The sequence below is a fragment of the Schistocerca serialis genome, chromosome 5 (genome assembly GCF_023864345.2).
Source record: "Schistocerca serialis cubense isolate TAMUIC-IGC-003099 chromosome 5, iqSchSeri2.2, whole genome shotgun sequence".
NCBI lineage: Eukaryota > Metazoa > Arthropoda > Insecta > Orthoptera > Acrididae > Schistocerca > Schistocerca serialis.
In genome coordinates, this window is record NC_064642.1 from 463,681,809 (window position 1) to 463,703,988 (window position 22,180).

The following is a 22,180-nucleotide window of genomic DNA, read 5'->3' on the forward strand; positions in this document are numbered from 1 at the left end:
CATGCCACATCGTGTTGCGGCACTTCTGCATGCTCGCGGGGGCCCTACAAGATATTAGGCAGGTGTACCAGTTATTTGGCTTTTCAGTGTAAAAATTCGCTTTAAATCTCATTTCGTTTGTAAAGGGGAAAAAACGGCGATTTCCGTTGAGACTGGGTCTTGCATGACAGACTTGACGAGCAGTATTTGTCTGAGCTGACTCGAGTTACACAGTACAAAAACGGGACTGCAAATACGTGACAAAACACAAGGGAAAATACGCCTGATGACTTTTAGCACACAAAAATTTTACAAAAGAGGGATGACGACCTGCAAAGCGCAGTACATTTTCTCCTTCAGATATACAGTGGCTACAATTCTGATATTTCTAACAGAAAGAGAGTTATGGTTTTTAAACGAAAAGACTATTCACTTTCCAAAACACTGCTAAATGGTCACGTTTTAGAACAAATTCCCAATTTCAACTTCTCAGTTTGTCATGTAAGCTGCCGACTTCAAAATGACATACACAATACATTAAATAAGTATCAGACGATACTCAGTACAATGCAAAGAACACACAGAATGAAACAAATATAAAAAATTTCTAAAGTAATGGCTGCATATTTTTTGACATATGGCGTACAAAACCTAAGGACGAACATAGCTTTCGCATGATGTGTCACTGACAAAGAACCTAGCTCTACGAAAACTGAACCGTACATAGATGGTTGGTTGGTTTGTGGGGGTTGAAGGGAACAGACTCAAAGGTCATCGGTCCCTGAACCGTACATATAAAGAAATGCTAAGTATAGTCCCACACGCCCTCCATGGGGTGTAAGTCAGAGGAACGGACAAGTCAGTCCATTCGCCGAGTATCCTCTCATTCCAAGACCTCCTCCGCCTGCGCTGTTCATTGAGGGTCACGAACGTACATGTGGAAGGAGTATAGTGTCACAACAACGTTGACCGGTGAAGGTGCTGGGCACTCTGCCCATGCGACATTACGCCTTACCACTCCATAGCACTTGGACTACCAAACCGATTATCTTCGACAATTTCCCTGGATGTAGTACATATTGTGTGTGTGTGAAATCTTATGGACTTAACTGCTAAGGTCATTAGTCCCTAACCTTACACACTACTTAACCTAAATTATCCTAAGGACAAACACACACACCCATGCCCGAGTGAGGACTAGAACCTCCGCATTACATGTTCCCAACTTCTCCATGCGAGTATGAGCACTGACGAACATGATCGTTTTGGTGGTCCAGGTGTAATTGTGTGAGGAGGCATGATGTTGCACACGTTTACAGACCTCCAAATCTTTCAACGTCTTTGAGAAACTTCACTCCTTTACCACGTGCGTCTTTTCAGGGGTGCATTCAGTCCTGATTTCATTAAAACGTGTGGGATGCTTTGGGGAAACATATTGCAGGGCGTTCACATGCTCCAACGAGCATCCAGCAGCTATCAGACCCTCTGGTGGAGGAACAGAACGCCGTACCACAAGAACTCCTTATCAACCTTGTGATCACCATGAGAGCACATTGCAGAACATGTGCTGATCCGTGATGATCACATACTCTATTAAGAACCATGTGCCACCTTTGTAAAGTCCAGGGGACTACCATAAATCGAGGGACTCCAGTTTAATTGTTGTCTTTGAATGAAAGTGTCTTTTCTGTTCGCTTCATTGCGGGTTTTTCCGATACCTTCTATAAAATACTGAATGAGTTCTTTCTGTGTACGGTCCAATTTTATCGAGCTGTGTTATACGGCAATGACACATCACACGAAAGGTACTTCAGTTCTTAAGTTTTCCACGCCAGTGCATGTGCTATTTTGTTAAAGGAAGAGACTAGACGAGAACCATTCTTTATGCACTGCAAGCATCATGACTCAAAATTTTTGCTATGTTTAAGCGGCCCAAACGCGTATCGTCACAACCAGCACTAGGTATTCGATGTGGTGGCTAAACTTAGCGCACAGCTTACTTAATTGTAAAAGATAATATGATACACGTTGAACGTACTATCCAATTAGTTACCCACAGTGAGATCACAACAAATGAAATTCAAATTTATGTCTTTTTTTAATATATATGCAGTTTTGCATGAAATCATGTTAAAATAAAATTAAAAAATTGTTTCACAGCTGAAAAGTAGAAAAAAAGAAAAACCATAAGCGTCAGAGGTACTTACGAGATAGGCTGTTCGACGTTACGCCGTAAGTAGGGGTCGTACTCGATGGAATAGGCACTGACCTTGTGCCTGATGCTGCAAAATAAATAGCTGACTTAGAAACGCGTCAAATAATGTGGTCAATATTGTAGCTCTCAAACACCAAAAATAAAACATCGTAGGCCGATGATAATATAAAGAGAGAAAATAAGAACATTTATAGAGATTACTGTTCCATAAATGATGGGGTTATTAGAGAAAGGGATTAAGTTCGACCTGTGCTAATGGTGACAGAAACCGCCGGTGATGTAGAAAGTGATAGTCAGAGAGAGAGAGAGAGAGAGAGAGGCGGGGGGGGGGGGGGGGGGGTTAGGCCATGAGGGTTGGAGGTTAATGGGTTGAAGATATGAAAAAGGTAGAGAACAATGTGAAATATGGAAATATGTGAACATCTGAAGAGTTCTGTAATGGGAGGGACAAGGAGGGAACTTTACAGGAAATGATAATGTGAAAAATGTGACAGCTGTTGGACGCACTGGAAATACGAGGAAAGACGAAGAAATGATGACTGGCACGCCAGACGCAGAGAAAGTTGCATGTGAAAAATACGAGAGAATGAGCGTGAGAGAGAAAGATGTAATATCCGCGGAGGGAAAGTGGGGAGGGGAGTATGAATCGCTGCACGATAAATTAGCGTATCCTGTACATTATAATTTGGAGGGGGAGGGGGGGGGCAGGTAGCAAGAAAGAGGCTATCGAGGCAGGGTGAAAAAATCAGATATAGCGCATTGCCAAATGGTTACCAAGTATTAATCGTATAAATGTGCATTCTAAAGAAGTTAGGTAGTCATTGGTTGATCCAGATGGAAGCACTTTACACTGGCAATATGATGATTCTTTTTTATGTGCCAAATTCCGGACTTTTTTACCGCCAGGATTAAAGTATCGAAGATAATGTTTTCTAAAGAATCTTCTCTCTGCCACTAATGTTAAGAAAGTCTCGTTTGTCAGTGCGACTCGTTCAAGGTGTACTGTTGCCTTCGGTCAGTTCCTTCAATAACGTATTGGCATGACAATGAATATATGCTCAGAGCACGGCCTCGCCAACACAGTTCTCGTACAGGAGACTGTGTAGGCCCTGTCGTATTTAGTTAATTATTATCGAAAGATATAAGTTTCGGAGAGTGAAAAACCGATGAGATCCTTGAAATATACCATCTTCGTAAGGTGGTAAGAAGCTTTTGACAAGACGTCAGAGTTTCGATAGTGTTGTCCCTCGCTTATTTTTAAAAGCTTTCTGTAAATTCCTACTCATCCAGATATATTGCAAACGATCTCTTAAGCAAACGATGGTTGTGAGTATATAACGTACTAAGTCGTTATTGGATGCCTCAACTGTTTACGATAATCTAAGAGATGCTATGAGCATTCAACCGCGTCTGTTTTTGTAAATTTCAGTAATGTGTCACTATTAACACAGGTGAAAACTCTTCCAGTGTAGTGCACCATATACAGGGTGTTATAAAAAAAGTACGGCCAAACTTTCAGGAAACATTCCTCACACACAAAGAAAGAAAATATGTTATGTGGACATGTGTCCGGAAACGCTTACTTTCCATGTTAGAGCTCATTTTATTACTTCTCTTCAAATCACATTAATCATGGAATGGAAACACACAGCAACACATCGTACCATCGTGACTTCGAACACTTTGTTACAGGAAATGTTCAAAATGTCCTCCGTTAGCGAGGATACATGCATCCACCCTCCGACGCATGGAATCCCTGATGCACTGATGCAGCCCTGGAGAATGGCGTACTGTAACAGAGCCGTCCACAATACGAGCACGAAGAGTCTCTACATTTGGTACCGGGGTTGCGTAGACAAGAGCTTTCAAATGCCCCCATAAATGAAAGTCAAGAGGGTTGAGGTCAGGAGAGCGTGGAGGCCATGGAATTGGTCCGCCTCTACCAATCCATCGGTCACCGAATCTGTTGTTGAGAAGCGTACGAACACTTCGACTGAAATGTGCAGGAGCTCCATCGTGCATGAACCACATGTTGTGTCGTACTTGTAAAGGCAAAGGTAGAGTATCCCGTATGAAATCATGATAACGTGCTCCATTGAGCGTAGGTGGAAGAACATGGGGCCCAATCAAGACATCACCAACAATGCCTGCCGAAACGTTCACAGAAAATCTGTGTTGATGACGTTATTGCACAATTGCGTGCGGATTCTCGTCAGCCCACACATGTTGATTTTGAAAATTTACAATTTGATCACGTTGGAATGACGAAACTAAAATGAGTTCTAACATGGAAATTAAGCGTTTCCGGACACAACTCCACATAACATCTTTTCTTTAGTTGCGTGTGAGGAATGTTTCCTGAAAGTTTGGCCGTACCTTTTAGTAACACCCTGTATACAGGGAGGTCCATTGATCGTGACTGGGCCAAACGTCTCACGAAATAAAGCGTCGAATGAAAAAACTACAAAGAACGAAACTTCTCTAGCTTGAAGGGGGAAACCAGATGGCGCTATGGTTGGCCGCTAGAAGGTGCTGCCATAGGTCAAACGGATATCAACTGCATTTTTTAAAAAAAGAGGAACCCCCATTTTTTTATTAAAAATTCGTGTAGTACGTAAAGAAAGGTGAATGTTTTAGTTGGACCACTTTATCCGCTTTGTGATAGATCGCGCTATAATAGTCACAAACATATGGCTCACACGTGATGGCTGGGTGTTGTGTGATGTCCTTAGGTTAGTTAGGTTTAAGTAGTTCTAAGTTCTAGGGGACTGATGACCTTAGATGTTAAGTCCCATAGTGCTCAGAGCCATTTGAACCATATGGCTCACAATTTTAGACGAACAGTTGGTAACAGGTAGGTTTTTAAATTAAAACACAGAACGTAGGTACGTTTGAACATTTTATTTCCGTTGTTCCAATGTGATACATGTACCTTTGTGAACTTATCATTTCTGAGAACGCGTGCTGTTACAGCGTGATTACCTGTAAATACCACATTAATGCAATAAATGCTCAAAATGATGTCCGTCAACCTAAATGCATTTGGCAATACGTGTAACGACATTCCTCTTAACAGCGAGTAGTTTGCCTTCCGTAATGTTCGCACATACATTGACAATGCGCTGACGCATGTTGTCAGGGGTTGTCGGTGGATCCGATAGCAAATATCCTTCAACTTTCCCCACAGAAAGAAATTCGAGGACGTCAGATCCGGTGAATGTGCGGGCCATGCATGGTATGGTGCTTCCACGACCAATCCACCTGTCATGAAATACACTATTCAATACCGCTTCAGCCGCACGCGAGCTATGTGCTGGGCATTCATCATGTTGGAAGTACATCGCCATTCTGTCATGCAGTGAAACATCTTGTAGTAACATCGGTAGAACATTACGTAGGAAATCAGCATACATTGCACCATTTAGATTGCCACCGATAAAATGGAGGCCAATTATCCTTCCTCCCACAATTCCGCACCATACATTAACCCCCCCATCATCTCTGATGTTCCACTTGTCGCAGCCATCGCGGATTTTCCGTTGGCCACTATCGCATATCATGGTGAATGACGCTTCGTCGCTAAATAGAAAGCGTGCAAAAAATCTGTCATTGTGCCGTAATTTCTCTTGTGCCCAGTGGCAGAACTGTACACGACGTTCAAAGTCGTCGCCATGCAATTCCTGGTGCATAGAAATATGGTACGGGTGCAATCGATGTTGATGAAGCATTCTCAACACCGACGTTTTGAGATTCTTAATTCTCGTGCAATTTGTCTGCTGCTGATGTGCGGATTAGCCGCGACAGCAGCTAAAACACCTACTTGGGCAATATCACTTGTTGCAGAGCGTGGTTGACGTTTCACATGTGGCTGAACGCTTCCTGTTTCCTTAAATAACGTAACTATTCGGCGAACGCTCCGGACACTTGGATATGTCGTCTAGGATACCGAGCAGCATACGTAGCACACGTCCGTTGGGCATTTTGATCACAATAGCCATGCATTAACACGATATCGACCTTTTCCGCAATTGGCGAAAGATCCATTTTAATACGGGTAATGTATCACGAAGCAAATACCGTCCGCACTGGCGGAATGTTACGTGATACCACGTACGTATACGTTTGTGACTTACGGCGCCATCTATCACAAAGCGAGTAAAGTGGTCCAACTAAATCATTCATATTTCTTTATGTACTACACGAACATGTAATAAAAGTGGGGGTTCCTATTTTTTTAAAAAACGCAGTTGACATTCGTTTGACCTATGGCAACGCCATCTAGCGGGCCAACGATAGCGCCATCTGGTTTTCCCCTTTAAGCTAGACGAGTTTCGTTCTTTGTAGTTCTTTCGTTTGATGCTTATTTCGTGATATATTTGGCCCGGTCGCTATCAATGGACCACCCTGTATATTCGTGTGCAAAATTTAAGTACGAAAGTAACTTTCGCCTGATATGCCACTGCCAAGTTCAATGAAAGTTGGATCATAAATACAAGGAACTGGTACAGTATACAACAGAAGGGAACCGAAAGAAATATGCAGTGGAACAAACAGAAACGACACTTTTATTAAGAATCTATAATTACACTGAAGTTACCGCGATTTATGATGGTTCCCTGGACATTAAAAAGGGGTATGGTTCTTAATAGGATGTGTGACCATCAGGGACGGCATTGCATGCTCTGCAGCGTGCTTCCACGCCAACCACAAGGTTAGTAAGAAGTTCTAATGGTAGGACGTTCCATTCTCCCACCAGGACGACTGTCAACATCTGGATGGTGCATGTGGACGGGCTGCAATATGTGTCCCCAACGCATCCCACACGTGCTATAGGGGAATGGGATGACTAGTCCAATCGCTGACATTCTTTCGTTCTAAGAGCTCCTCTTCCAGCACTATTCGATGTGGTAACTCATTACTATCCATAAAAGGGAAGTCTGGGCCGAATGCACCGTCGAAAAGACACAGATGGGGAAGGAATACAGTATCATGACAACGTGGGCCCGTGAGTGTACCGTGTTCAAAGATTTGGGGGTCAGTACGCCCACCCAACGTTACACCTCTTCACACCATAACATTTAGACCAGCATGTTCGACATGATGCTGGACGTACCCCATATATCAAGGAATGGAACACGTAATGCATCCGGTAACATTGACGAACATTATTGTTTTGGCGGTCCAGATGTTAGAGTGTGGACAAGTATAATGTTATAAAACGTTCTCGGTTGTCAAGTCGCATCAATTCGAATAAAATCCTCGAGCTTTCGATGACCATCTCCGCCATCGGAGTTCACTGACTGCCGGGGCTGCTACGGTTTCTCGCTTGTATAGGAATGATGACATCAGCAGCAGCAAATCAGATAGACCCAATATGACGCGCGCGTGTAAGTCGACCTGGGCACATGAATGGTGTCCATCCCAACATTAAATTTACTGTCGAGATGGAGAAGCACGGCAAGCTACCATTCTTGGATGTTTTGGTTCAGCGGAACGTAGGAGGCCAGCTTGGTCATTCAGTGTACCGGAAACCAACACACACTGATCGATACTTGAACGCCAATAGTTTCCACCACCCTGTTCACAAGGAAGCGCTCCTGAACACGCTGGTTCACAGAGCCAAGATTATCTCTGACGACGACCACATACAGTCTGAATTGCAGAACTTAAAACGTGTTTTCGGAGGAAATGGATACAGCAAAAGAATCATCGCAAACGCTTTCAAGGGCCGCCGACGAAAGACACCTGGTAAATCAGTAGAATAGGCCAAACGGAATGCATTCCTGCCATACCGTGGAGCAACTAGCAGCAAGTTAGGACGTCTGCTGTAGAAACATGGGCTAAGACCAGTGTTCCGACCCGCCCCCAAGATACGAGATATGTTGCGCTCTGTTAAAGATCACATTGCTCTTCGAATGCCCGGGGTGTATGGTGTACCCTGTGATTGTGGCAGCATGTATATCGGACAAACAATTCGCACGATTGCGGAGCGTTGTGCTGAGCACAAGCGCCATATAAAACAAAGGGACCAAGAAAAATCAGCCATAGCGGAGCATTGTTTAGAAAACGAACATAAAATACCGTTCGAATATACAAAAGTGTTGCCTCATGCATCTACATATTGGGACTCCGTTATAAAGGAAGCGGCCGAGATTCTTTTAAATAACAATTTCAACAGAGACCAGGGGTACACACTCATCAGGGCTTGGGGGCGGGCGTCGAACGCCGAATGAAAGCAAAGACATATGTGCGACGCGGGAGCGGCCGTTTCAAACGTGGCGCCTGCCCCTGGCGCCACCTGACGTCACAGGTGCTGCCACGCGCAACAGCTCCGCTAGCTGCCCGGGTCGACTTACGCGCGCGCGCCACATTGGGTCTATCTGATTGGCTGCTGAAGATGTCATCATGCCTATATAAGCGAGAAACCGTAGCAGCCCCGGCAGTCAGTGAACTCCTGACGACGATGGCGGAGATGGACGTCGAAAGCTCGGTGATTTTATTCGATTTGACGCGGCTTGAAAACCGAGAACGTGTTATTCATGTCTGCCGTCGAGAAAGACTCCGAAGACAAGTATAATGTTGCATAGGCGTACTGACCTTCAGATGATTGAACACGGTACACTCACCCGTAAATGTTATTGTGGAAGTGTACTCCTTACCGATGCATCTTTTCAGGGATGCATTCGGCCCTGACTTCATTTTTGTGGATGACAATACGGACCACTTCGTCTCTCAGGTGGAGAAGCTTCTGAAACGGAAGGATATTCGGCGAATGGACTGGACTGTCCACTACCCCTACTTGAATCCCACCGGAAAAGTGCGGAATCCGTTGGGGAAACATTTTGCACCACGTCCACATCCACCAGTGCTGGTGAAGAAATGGAAAGGCCTATCACAAGGAGTCGTTACAGAGTCAACATTGCCGACCGTGGTCATCATACACGCTATTAATAACCAGTCAAGCCTTTTATATTATTGCCCAGAGGACCATCATAAATTGCGGTGACTACAGAGTAATTATTGTCTTTGAATAGAAGTGTCATTTCTGTCCGTTAAACTGTATATTTCTTCTAGTTACCTTCTGTAGTATACAGTAGCATTTCCTTCTATGTATGGTCCAAGTTTCATCGAGCTATGTTACTTGGCGGTGACACATCATGGCCGGCTGCTGTGGCCGAGAGGTTCTAGGAGCTTCAGTCTGGAACTGAGCGACCGCTACGGTCGCAGGTTCGAATCCTGCCTCGGGCATGGATGTGTGTGATGTCCTTAGGTTAGTTAGGTTTAAGTAGTTCTAAGTCTAGGTGACTGATGACCTCAGATGTTAAGTCCCATAGTGCTCAGAGCCATTTGAACCATTTGATTACACATGCTTTATATTTTTGTCAGATCTATCCCATAAACTTTTGTCTGCAAATTGTTCTATGACAGGAGAATGATTACGGAAGTACAAGAGAATAAAATGTTTTTAAAATGTGTTCGAATGAAACTAGGCCTACGATCAAAAGTGGACCGTAAGAAACAGTAACAACTGTATTCGTATTAATAGAGTGTAGAATAAGTGCCAGGTTGCAACAGTAACAATAGTCTCTTGGTAACATTAATGGCTACTGAGTTAAAGGCCGTTCGTCAGTACTTGGACGGAGAAAAAAAAATGTACGTTATATTGTGTGGATCAAAGCACAATTTATTATTGTGAGCATCGTAAATATAAGTTTAAACCATAATGTACAGTCAGTCAAATTTTTTTATGAGTCATGATAAGTTTGTACAGTACCACTCACTATTTTTCGTTTTATGTGCCAACAGTGGCAGTTTTATCTTGAAGATCTCTGTTTTGTAATTAAATTACCATTAAACCATCCATTTAGCTATTGTGACTTTTTTTGCTGTTAGAATGGATTGGAAACTGAGCAACAGAAATGTAAAAAAGGGGACAAAGACAAAAGGCCAGAAACGAATAAAATTAACTGAATGGGTAAGTCGAGTTCCTGCAACCTTTCCCATTGCGACCAATATACTCCTTCTTGTTGCATCTGTCCCTTCGGAAGGAATTCTCAAAACGAACAGCCAAAACCACAGCACTGAGGTATTATTCTACTGAAAACTTCGAAGACACGCAACACTTCCCATGATTCACACTTAACACTTGAGCCCACACTGGCTGCTAATGTCAAGTGACGCGGCTTTAGCCAGTCCTGAACTACGGACGGCGGCAAACATAGAGGAAAAGGATGGCAGTACTTTCCTTTATACAGAGCTTTAACAAATACGTTGCAGCAACGCCATCAGGCAGCAACTTTTTTATCGGCCCTTATACAGACATGCTCATATGGAGCTTGTGAGGTAACGGGCGAGTCATCGCGCCCTGGAAACATTCCAAGTTCAGAGTTGGCGGCCACCGCTCGGGCCGCTCGGCAAGGCGCGGTTCGTTAGCAAGCGCGTGATGCCGCACAACGGCTGGACCACGTGGTCCATCGGCCGCGTGGCTGGGAATTCCATGGTGACGTTGTGCCAATGAAAGAGACACGCCGAGAGTCCTAAAGATGGCGGACTTTGTGAAACCTTAATGGCAGACATTTCACAGTTCGTATAGAAATTAACAGTAGCCAGATGAATCATGATACCTCAAATAGAAACATGTATATTACTGTTATTTGCACGACGATTCTGATGGTGTAATCAGATTTTCAATATATTTATTAGTTTAAAGTTTAGTATCTGACGATAAATTATACAAGAAACACCCAGCAACGAATTTCCAAAATCTAAACGATTCATCCGATTTCGTCGATCTACGTGTCTTTAGAAAGCTATTAGTGTAAACCTAAATTGGTATGAATTACTGGCATGCAACTTAATTAGTGCATGAGTTATTGGAAGTCAAAGTGGCCGATTACTATCGATCGCGTCAGGCTGTAATAACTCCACAGTTACACGACAAGGTAGCAGCAATTTGTGCGATGTAGTGGCGGAGGATAAAGTTGTGTACGATTCATGTAAAGTTACTTTCCCGACGGAGCAAAGTAAGGTTTCTGAGGTGAATTTATGTAATGATTTAAATGGTGTATCAGCAGATAAGGTTGCTGAGATGAATATTTATGGTAATGATGGCTTAGGCATCGATGTATTATTTCAGGAAGATGAAGTGTTTAACAGTGAATTGATGTGTAATTTTGTTGAAGGTGCAAGTGTCGATATTTTGGAGGAGAGAAACAGTAAAGGTGTGCATGCTGTGGGTAGTGAATCGGTGAAAGGTGTGGAAAAATTAACAGAAAATTTAGAGAGGGCTGAAGTAAATAGTGTGGATGGCGATAGTTTGAGTAATGAAGTTCGTACAGATTGTTATAAGAAGGAGGAGTGTGAGTGACTGGCGTTGATGCAGTAGAACGTTACGGACGTTACTGCCGTATTTGTGGAAAAGAGTGAAGTTTTAAACTGCTAGAGGTTTAGAGGGGAAGGAATGAATCTGGGGTAAGGAAATATTTAATGAATTATTTTGGGATGAACCTGAGACTGAGGGATGGATAGAACAGGATGTGTGTACGGTAGAATTGGAAGAGAAGGGACGAGACGTAGAAAACGATTTATTAAGGGAGATACGAAGTTTGACAAGCACGTCCTTAATTTAAGGTGTTTTAGATTTGAATTGCTCTGCTGTAGACTTGCGTTCGTGCTAAACATGTGACACACTGGGCTGAAGCGTCAAGAACGTCATTCATCAACAGTGTACTTAATCGACCCTGATAGCATGACCTCATCACCTATCAGCCGCGTCGAAAATGTGCATGTTTACCGACACTAACTAAACCTACGCTCTCGGATAAGAATGCATGATTAGAATCGGCGAAATTATTGTTCAGAGATGTTGCAAGCCAGCTGTTTGCGCGCGGTAATGCACTACAACACACTTTTCACATAGTCACCAGAGTTACAGCTTCCAAGGGTGTTGGCTACGACAGACTTCAATATCACCCTTGCATGTCTGTCAACATGACTTGGTAAGCCCTGGAACCGGCTGTCGGCAGTGATCTTCCTTGTTCTTGGACGCTTGAACTCTCTTACTTACGGGCTGATGAAAAATCAACAACTCAAATTCCAGTCCTGATTATATGCCTAATAACACAGAACCATTAATATAACTCGTCAAGTGACGAGGTGTTCTGCCACAAAATCTTCTGTGCATGCAACATGTGATTACAAGTATATTGACACAGTGAACGATTACAAGCCCCGCAATGACTCAGGAATGCCAGTATCAAAAGTGAAAGATTTACATGCAGTCTCTGCAGCGGCTTTAGAGGTCTTGTAAGCTGCTGCTGTTAGCAGTAGAAGCTTCTTCGTAACAAGTGGGCATCAGTTATCCCAACGGGCAACGTGACCCCACTTGGTAACAATCACACTTGAAAATAATTTTGATGTGTTCGAAAATCGTAATCCAAGGACGGTTTAATTGGGATTCCAGTCACAAACCAGTTTAATTAACGGCGTTGGATTTAAAATAAACAAACCTGATGAAAAATTTTGGACAAATCACGAGCCACGAAAATTAAAATTTTGTTATCAGTTAGTTGGTTGGTTGCGTGTTCCGTTGATCAATCGCACGGTACAATAGCCGTTATGATGTGGAACGTGTCAAGTGCACAAGAAACGCACATACGAAACAAGATTTTTAATATATATATATTACTCCATTCCCTTAAATAGCACAAAATGCATATACTATGTTTATAGATTTATTTATTCCTATTCAAGAATTCATCTATGGTATAGAAGGAGTTGTCAAGGAGATATGACTTCAATTTATTTTTGAAGCTATTACTGCTGTCTGTCAGACATTTTATTTCATCTGGTAATTTGTCAAAAATTTTTATAGCAGAATATTTTACCCCTTTCTGTGCCAAGAATAGGTTAAGTGAAGGATAGTGTTAGTGTTACTTTTTTCTGGTATTATAATCATGAATGTCACTGTTGTTTTTAAACTGGTCCGTGTTGTTGAGAACAAATTTCATTAGTGAGTAAATGTACTGTGAGGCTGTTGTAAGAATTCCCAATCTTTTAAAAAGATGCTTACAAAATGTACGACTATGAACCCCACACATTATTATAACCACTTTCTTATGAGCAGTGAACGCTTTTTGTCTAAATGTTGAGTTACCACAAAATATTATTCCGTATGACATCAGAGAGTGAAAGTATGCAAAGTATGTTAGCTTACTAATTTATATATCCTCAAAATTGGAAATTATTCTGACTGCAAAAGTTGCTGAACCTAGACGCTTTAGAAGATCCAAAATATGAATTTTGCAATTGAGACTCTAATCTATGCGTATACCCAAACACGTAGTATGCTCTATGCTGTCTACTGACTTCTATTGACGTGCTATATTTATTGAAGGAACTGTACATTTTGCAGTAGAAAATTGGATGTACTGTGTTCTTTCAAAGTTTAGAGCAAGCCCATTTGCAAATAACCAATTAATGACTTTTCCAAAGACCTTATTTGTATCATTTGCAATCGTAGTTTCTTTTACTGGATTAATAATTATGCTTGTATCATCATCAAACAGTGTCAGTTCAGCTTCCTATTTCAGATAGGTTCAAATGGCTCTGAGCACTATGGGACTTAACTTCTGTGGTTATCAGTCCCCTAGAACTTAGAACTACTTAAAGCTAACGAACGTAAGGACATCACAAACATCCATGCCCGAGGCAGGACTCGAACCTGCGACCGTAGCGGTCGCGCGGTTCCAGACTGTAGCGCCTAGAACCGCTGGGCCACTCTGGCCGGCTATTTCAGATAGGAAGGGAGGTCGTTCACTTATATTAAGAACAGAAGGGGACCTATGGTTGAACCCTGTGGAACACCTAGTGTAATTTCACCCCAGTTAGATGAAGTGGCAAACTTATTTAAATCACTTGACCCATATAAGGAAACTTTTTGCTTCCTATTCTGTAGGTACGACTTAAACCACTCATATGCTGTTCCATTTATACCATAGAACTGTAACATAATATCATGGTTCGCACAATCAAATGCTTTGGACAAGTCACAGAAAATTCCTATTGGTGACATATTAGTATTTAAAGACTCTATTATGTGGACAGTGAAATTGTATATTGCTATCTCAGTGGAATAGCATTTTTGAAATCCGAACTGTGGTTTACTAAGTATCCCATTACTGTTGAGAGGGCTAACCACTCTTGAGTACATTCCTTTCGCGAAGATTTTAGAAAATGCTGTAAGCAAGGATACTGGACGATAATTATTCACATCTATGGTGTCCCCCTTTTTGTAGAGAGACCTGTCAATGGCATATTTTAACCCGTCTGAGAAAATACCTTGAGTTACTGATGCATTACACTTGCGACTCAAAACCTCAGCTGTAATTGCTCCACATTGTTTTAATATATTATTAGAGATGTCATCTACTCCAACAGAACATTTATTTTTCAAAGATTTAATAATTTTACTTGTTCCACAAGAGGTTGTCAGGTGAAACTTAATCTGACTAAATTTTCTAGAGCATCTTCTAGACCAAAACGGTTTGTAAAGACGTTGACTAGATTCAGATGCTTTTTCTAATACATGCTTGATGATAAAATGTGATAACAAATTATTATTATTGCTAAACCGTTAAGGTTTGTTGCGTTCATTGGCTTACCTGCTGTACGGTGGAGGTTGATCAGACTCCGACGTCGCCTTCGCACCGCTGTCACTGAGATTATCCCGGTCGCCACCAGTGAGACTGACGACAGAGCGCTTCCCCCTGTCGTAGGAAGTCGCGGACCCCTGCCAACGGAGACCATCAGAAATCAGTAGCAGCCTGGGCCAAAAGCATACGCGTTGTGTCGCACCAGTCCTGGGTAACAGAGCGTCCCGTGCCCGTCTCCTCTCTGGCAGCATACACAACACCAAGACTAGTAACCTGGTGCAAACCTGGACTGGTTTTGGAGACGAGCTGGGCTCAAATCTGTACCCGACCATCTTGATGTAGGTTTTCCTTGGGGTCTGAAAATAAATATGTGACGTCTGGGCCACACCGAAGATTTTTTTCCTTTCTGTAATTGTGTAAGAAACATAAGAGTTAATGATTAGAATTATATTAATACCTTCAGCTGCTAACGGGCGTTGATGTATATCAACGGGGACAGGTGAAAATGTGTGCCAACGACTGGGACTCGAAACCGGTATCTCCTGCTTATATGGCAGCGCTCTATCCAGCTGAGCCACCGAGGGCACGGAGAATATCGCGACTGCAGGGACTATCTCGCGCACGCCTCCCACGAGATCCACATTCTCACCTTGTATGTCCACACACTACGTTCGTAGTGTCCCACCCCAACACACTCATTACTCGTGGAAGACATTCTTACCAAGTCCCGTAAGAGTTCGGGGAATATATGTGCATCCGCACAGAAGAAGAAGGTCGTGGCCGGTGTTGCCAGAGCTACACTACTGGCCATTAAAATTGCTACACCGCGAAGATGACGTGCTACAGACGCGAAATTTAACCGACAGGAAGAAGATGCTGTGATATGCAAATGATTAGCTTTTCAGAGCATTCACACAAGGTTGGCGCCGGTGGCGACACCTACAACGTGCTGACATGAGGATAGTTTCCAACCAATTTCTCATACACAAACAGCAGTTGACCGGCGTTGACTGGCGAAACGTTGTTGTGATGCGTCATGTAAGGAGGAGAAATGTGTACCATCACGTTTCTGACTTTGATGAAGGTCGGATTGTAGCCTATCGCGATTGCGGTTTATCGCATCGCGACATTGCTGATCGCGTTGGTCAAGATCCAATGACTGTTAGCAGAAAATGAAATCGGTGGGTTCAGGAGGGTAATACGGAACGCCGTGCAGGATCCCAACGGCCTCGTATCACTAGCAGTCGAGATGACAGAAATCTTATCCGCATGGCTGTAATGGATCGTGCAGCCACATCTCGATCCCCGAGTCAACAGATGGGGACGTTTGCAAGACAACAACCATCTGCACGAACAGTTCGACGACGTTTGCAGCAGCATGGACTAACAGCTCGGAGACCATGGCTGCGGTTACCTATGACGCTGCATCACAGACAGGAGCGCCTGCGATGGTGAACTCAACGACGAACCTGGGTGCACGAATGGCATAACTTCATTTTTTCGGATAAATCCAGGTTCTGTTTACAGCATCATGATGGTCGCATATGTGTTTAGCGATATCGCGGTGTATGCACATTGGAAGCGTGTATTCGTCTTCGTCATAGCCATACTGGCGTATCACCTGGCGTGATGGTCTGGAGTGCCATTGGTTACACCTCTCGGTCGCCTCTTGTTAGCACTGACGGTACTTTGAACAGTGGACGTTATATTTCAGATGTGTTACGACCCGTGACTACTCTTCATTCGATCCCTGTGAAACCCTACATTTCAGCAGGATAATGCACGACCGCATGTTGCAGGTCCTGTACGGGCCTTTCTGGATACAGAAAATGTTCGACTGCTGCCCTGGCCAGCACATTCTCCAGATCTCTCACCAACTGAAAACGTCTGGTCAATGGTGACCGAGCAACTGGCTCGTCACAATAAGCCAGTCACTACTCATGATGAACTGTGGTATCGTGTTGAAGCTGCATGGGCAGCTGTACCTGTACACGCCATCCAAGCTCTGTTTGACTCAATGCCCAGGCGTATTAAGGCCGTTATTACGGCCAGAGGTGGTTGTTCTCGTACTGATTTCTCATGATCTATGCACCCAAATTGCGTGAAAATGTAATCACATGTCAGTTCTAGTATAATTTATTTGTCCAATGAATACCCGTTTATCATATGCAGTTCTTCTTGGTGTAGCAGTTTTAACGGCCAGTAGTGTATATACTTACTTGCACATGTCTGAAACAACAGACACCATATACACATAAGTATAACAGTTAATGGCGGATTCTGGAGCTCAAACATATATCGTGAATTTGCCGCACAATCACAACTTTTTGCAAACGATATTAGTGTTGCAATGAGTCTCGTTACGGAAAGAGCAACAGAAGAAATTATTAAGTGATTCTTTGAAGACGAACTCTACCTAAATTTTGAGAAAATTTAGCGATAGATGCATACCAACAACTGATGTACCACATGAACAGGGCACAACTATAAAAATCTTTCGGTGTTCATACTGATGAGAACTTGAATTAGAACATATATACCACTCGGCTGGTCAATCAATTAATTTTAGTTGAGTTTTACTCGTAGAATAACTGCTATTCTTGGAAACAAGTAGAACGCCCTCGTAAAATGTTTTGCATATAATAATTGCTTAATAATTTTCTGGGGTAGCTCTTCACTCAGACACAATATACTGATTGCATAACAGCGAGCAGTAAGAATTATACCGTATGTGGTGGTTACCCAGAGACATCGTAGCCTTTAAACTGCACCTCTACAGTATTATACAGGCTGATTAGAGCCAGCCGGAGTGGCCGTGCGGTTCTAGGCGCTACAGTCTGGAGCCGAGCGACCGCTACGGTCGCAGGTTCGAATCCTGCCTCGGGCATGGATGTGTGTGATGTCCTTATGTTAGTTAGGTTTAATTAGTTCTAAGTTCTAGGCGACTGATGACCTCAGAAGTTAAGTCGCATAGTGCTCAGAGCCAGCCAGGCTAATTCGAAATTAACTGTACACACTTCGTGAGTGTAATGTATATACCAACGTGAGAGTAAAAAGTTAAGGTTTTGTCTGAAATTGCTTTATTTCGGAGTTATACAGCAAAGTATGCATCACAAGTCCAACACAATAACATAAAATTAATTCTTCTCAGAAAGCAACGACACGAAATTCAACTCATCTTTGTACTGTCCGTTTACTCCAGGTCATTTTCAAAATGATGTCCATGTAGACGAAGACAATAACGTTCTCGACTTCTTACCGCTCTCGGAAATTTTCAGGCTCCGTTCATCTCACTCTGCAGAGTTGCACAGCTATTTTCAGTCCCCTGCTGTAGTTGCGCTACATTCTCAATTGCGCACATGCGTGTTTCATGAGACAGCCCCAAAGACAAAGTCGAGCGGTTGAGATCTGGCGGGCCAAGCGACTGGTCCTGCACTATCTGGCCACTTTTCGTGTTAAGGAGCTTTGAGATACTATTTTTCCTTCCGACTTGAATGTGCAGGGGCACCGTCGGCAAAGCAACATCAGTCGATATGCAGCCGAACACGACGCGCGAAAAGGTTGTACTGGCCCCTGATGTAATGCATATCACAAATGACATTATGCACCATAACTTGGAAATCAAACAGTTTCAGACAAAACTTTGTTTAACATTTACTCTTCTGTTTATCCATAAATTTTACTCGCGAAATGTGTACATTTGTTTTTGAACCACCCTGAATATAGGGCTCCACCTTAGACTAGCGCAGCGCTGGAACTAAGGCCACAACTTTCGTATGCTGATAACGGCGTACAGAATTCCCGCTGAACACTTCTAATACCTCGGTCGCAGGTTCGAATCCTGCCTCGGGCATGGATGTGTGTGATGTCCTTAGGTTAGGTAGGTTTAATTAGTTCTAAGTTCTAGGCGACTGATGACCTCAGAAGTTAAGTCGCATAGTGCTCAGAGCCATTAGATTAGAACTTCTAATACCCTCAGATAATTTCCCGTGTTGATGGACTAGCAATGGCGCAAGTAACTTGATATCAGAGAGACAGAAAATCTTAAGTCCACGGTACAATAATGATGAATTCAATTTACCTGCACAAGTTTCGTAAGTTGCTGCATTTGCAACAGTTGTTCAAAATGTCGTCAGTGTAGGCATGGCATCGTCGCACAAAGTTCTGTCAGACCCGCTCTAAAATCCCCTCTGTCGTTTAAACAGTGTCGCAGGCAATGATAAATCTCGCCATGAGATTCTTTTCAGTATCGACAGACGTCTCTTACACAAGAATTCTCACATGACCGCACAAGAAGAAGTTGAGTCGTGTGAGGTCAGGTGAAAGTGCTTTCCACGAAACAGAACCTTTTCCGCTTATCCAGTTTTCAAGGAATGTTTGATCCAAGGGTTCACGAGACCTCAGTCCAAAGTGAGGTGGGGCTCCATCATGTTGGAACCACATACGTTGACGATTTACAAGTGTGATATGTTCCAGGAACCTGGGTAGTATGGCTCTGATAAACGTGTGCACACTGGTACACTTAAACCCGGAGGAAGAACATACGGGCCTAGTACATAATCGTTGACTATGCCTGCCCACACGTTGGCAGATAATCTGTATTGATGACTTTTCACAACTGTGGCGTGGAGATTCTCATCGACCCAAATATGACTATTGTGGCTATTTTGCGCTCCCTCTTTCGTGAAACAGGCTTCACCTGTGAAAAGTACATATGCAGGAAAGTGAGGATCGACTTTAAGGCGCTGCAAGAACTACTGGCTGAACACGAAACGTGATCCGAAGTCAGCAGAAGTCAAAGCACGCACTTACTTTGGTTGGTAGGGGTGTAGCTGCATTTCCTGTAATACTTGCCACACAGTACTCTGAAAAACATTCATTTCACGTGCATCTGAGCGAGAGCTGGTTGCAGGCGCCTCTGCCACTTGAGCAAGCACTGCATTTTGTACGTCTGCGGTCGGTGTAGTTCGTCGTCACTTAATCTTCGAACCATGACGTGAGCCGGATATCTTCTGCGAATGTTAGGTTCTCTACAGTTCCCCGCACCCTGTGCTGCTTCCTTTTGCTTCCTTGCTCACACACGAAAATCATGCCTGCAAGTTCCGTCACCGGGTGTCGCTTCATTTGGTTCGGGCTGATCGATTTTAGACTTAAGCTTGTAAATACAGACCGCAGTCTACTACAGTACAGATACTGTACACCAGGACTGCTCATGTCAGTACACAGTACGCCATCTGCATTGAATTATTTGATTTATTGTCCCAATCTCTATACCTAAGTGCTCGTCGGATTTCCTACCCTGTAATCTCAGCAACAACACTATCGGTACGTGTATCCCACAATCAGGGGTATCAGAACGACTTTCGCTTATAACTTTCGACTCGACCGTTTCCGGACCAGGGTAACTTACCTCAAACTGATACATTTACCTTTCTCCATCTTCCCTGAAAGTTTGTAGCATTATTACGGAATCACCCCGTACATATTCTATCCTACCTGTACAATCATTAGTTCTGGACAAATCTTTTATCCCAGAGAATTTTCTAATTAAAAGCTTGTGGCCTGGAAAAAAGCTAATTTTTATGCGTAGTTTCTTGAGTAGCAATGACCAACAATATGTTCATTAATGTTAAAACTGATCATGCAAATATATTCGAAAACCAACTTTATCCAAAAAAAATTTGAAAAAAAAAGACTTTTAAATGTTCTATGCAACATGCAACCAGATAATCGGTTACCTGTATTTGGTTTTTTGATGACTGGATAGTGGCAGAAAAGTGAAAAGAGTCGGTTTGATTCATTTATTTTTTTATTTACATGGCAGAACGACGACTATTTGAGAAATGAAAAAAAGTAACAAAGTACGAGTGTTGAAACTTGAACAGTGGCAACTATTTATTTACAACTTACAAAAAACACATACATGTTTCAAAGCTTTACTGTCCTTCAAAGTAGTCAACAGGATTGTGTATAATTGTTGCCAGCGATGTGCGAGTCGTGGGATATCCTTAGCACTGGCAGTTGGGTTGACAGTCCTTGTGGATATCTGTAACAATACTGAGGCGAATACCATGAAGTGATTCCTTCTATTTAGGAGTCAAGTTGTAGAGAAGACGGCTTAAGTCCGGGGAGTGTGGAGAGCGCTGAAGAAGTAGCTCTGAAGAAGACTCGTAGGAGGAAGACGAAAAGACAGAGAGAGTAAAGAAAAAGAAATGTACAGAAGCAGAAAAAGACCACTCCTTCAATCCAAAGAGGAAAACAAAAAATCCTTTAGTTTACCTAACCTGTGAGCCGCCTCCTCACTTTTCCTTAACGTCTGATATCCAGCCCTGGAGTCATTTTAAAAAGCATTTAACATACAGTACTCGTGTATATGGATGCAATTTGCACTCTTTAAATTAGCCGTACAGTCCACATCAACTCTTATACTCACCGGCACACTGCCGCCGCCGCCATTCTCGTGCGGTGACTGATCCGAAAAGGCTGGATTATCCTGGCTCATCTCCGGGTAGACGCTAAGTGAGTTAACACTTCAGATCTCTTCTCTGAAACAGAAATTCGATGTTTTAGTCCTGACAAGAGCAGGGCAAAAATCAAGTTACAGAACCATAGAAATCGGATGTTTCGTATCCATTACACGCATTACGAGATTTGTTAGAATGGTGACTCTCAGAAGAGTATTTGGTAACAGTTCTACACAGACTTTTTTCGTCGGGTCGTCCGCATAATATCTTACTGTTCAGTTTTAATCTTCCTATACAATCTTTAAAAAGGTTTCTCAGTTTCATTGTTCACATCTTTTCAGTTCTCATTAGAATACTGTGACATGCTTTAGTTTAAGCAAAATGTTACCCATATCTAGGACAATGTTCAACGCCAGTGGTTATTTTTATTCAAAATTCTTCCTTCGCCCATTCCAACCCATTTACGATGTTAGAAATTGAGATTTATTTGATATTCTTAACATAAACGTTGTCTAAGCATATATAGCTGCTTTATGTTGCAATACATCGAAGGATAAAACTCCCAAACCGTCCACATTCGCAGCTGCGTTGCTCTGTTTCTACTAATGGAGAAACTGCTTGTGGTGGACACGCCTTCGGAAGGAGCTGGGTTCAAATAACGGTCTGCCCAACAAGATTTAAGTTTCCCGTAGTCACTTAACACAACAATCATTGTTCCTTTGGAAAGGACGCGGTCGCTTTCCTTAAACAATGCGAGCTTGTGCTCCGCCTATAATGACCTGGCTTCTCGGTGGGACCCTATAGCTTATTCTTCCTTCCTTTTCTAATTACGTGTTCGTTCCTCTACCATACTGCATAATCTTGGATTT

At 42.9% G+C, this 22,180-nt stretch overlaps 1 protein-coding gene across 1 annotated transcript in view; it reads right to left on the reverse strand.

The window, feature by feature from the left end:
• The window catches only part of LOC126481996 (proton-coupled amino acid transporter-like protein CG1139), an 87,017-nt gene extending 65,668 nt beyond the window's left edge, over window positions 1-21,349 (reverse strand). The window contains exons 1-2 of the mRNA XM_050105961.1: window positions 21,281-21,349; window positions 14,857-14,984 (exon numbers count right to left, since the gene is read on the reverse strand). Coding sequence (XP_049961918.1) covers window positions 14,857-14,984; window positions 21,281-21,349 — 197 coding nt within the window. The remainder of the gene's footprint in view (window positions 1-14,856; window positions 14,985-21,280) is intronic.
• Window positions 21,350-22,180: the final 831 nt, after the last annotated feature.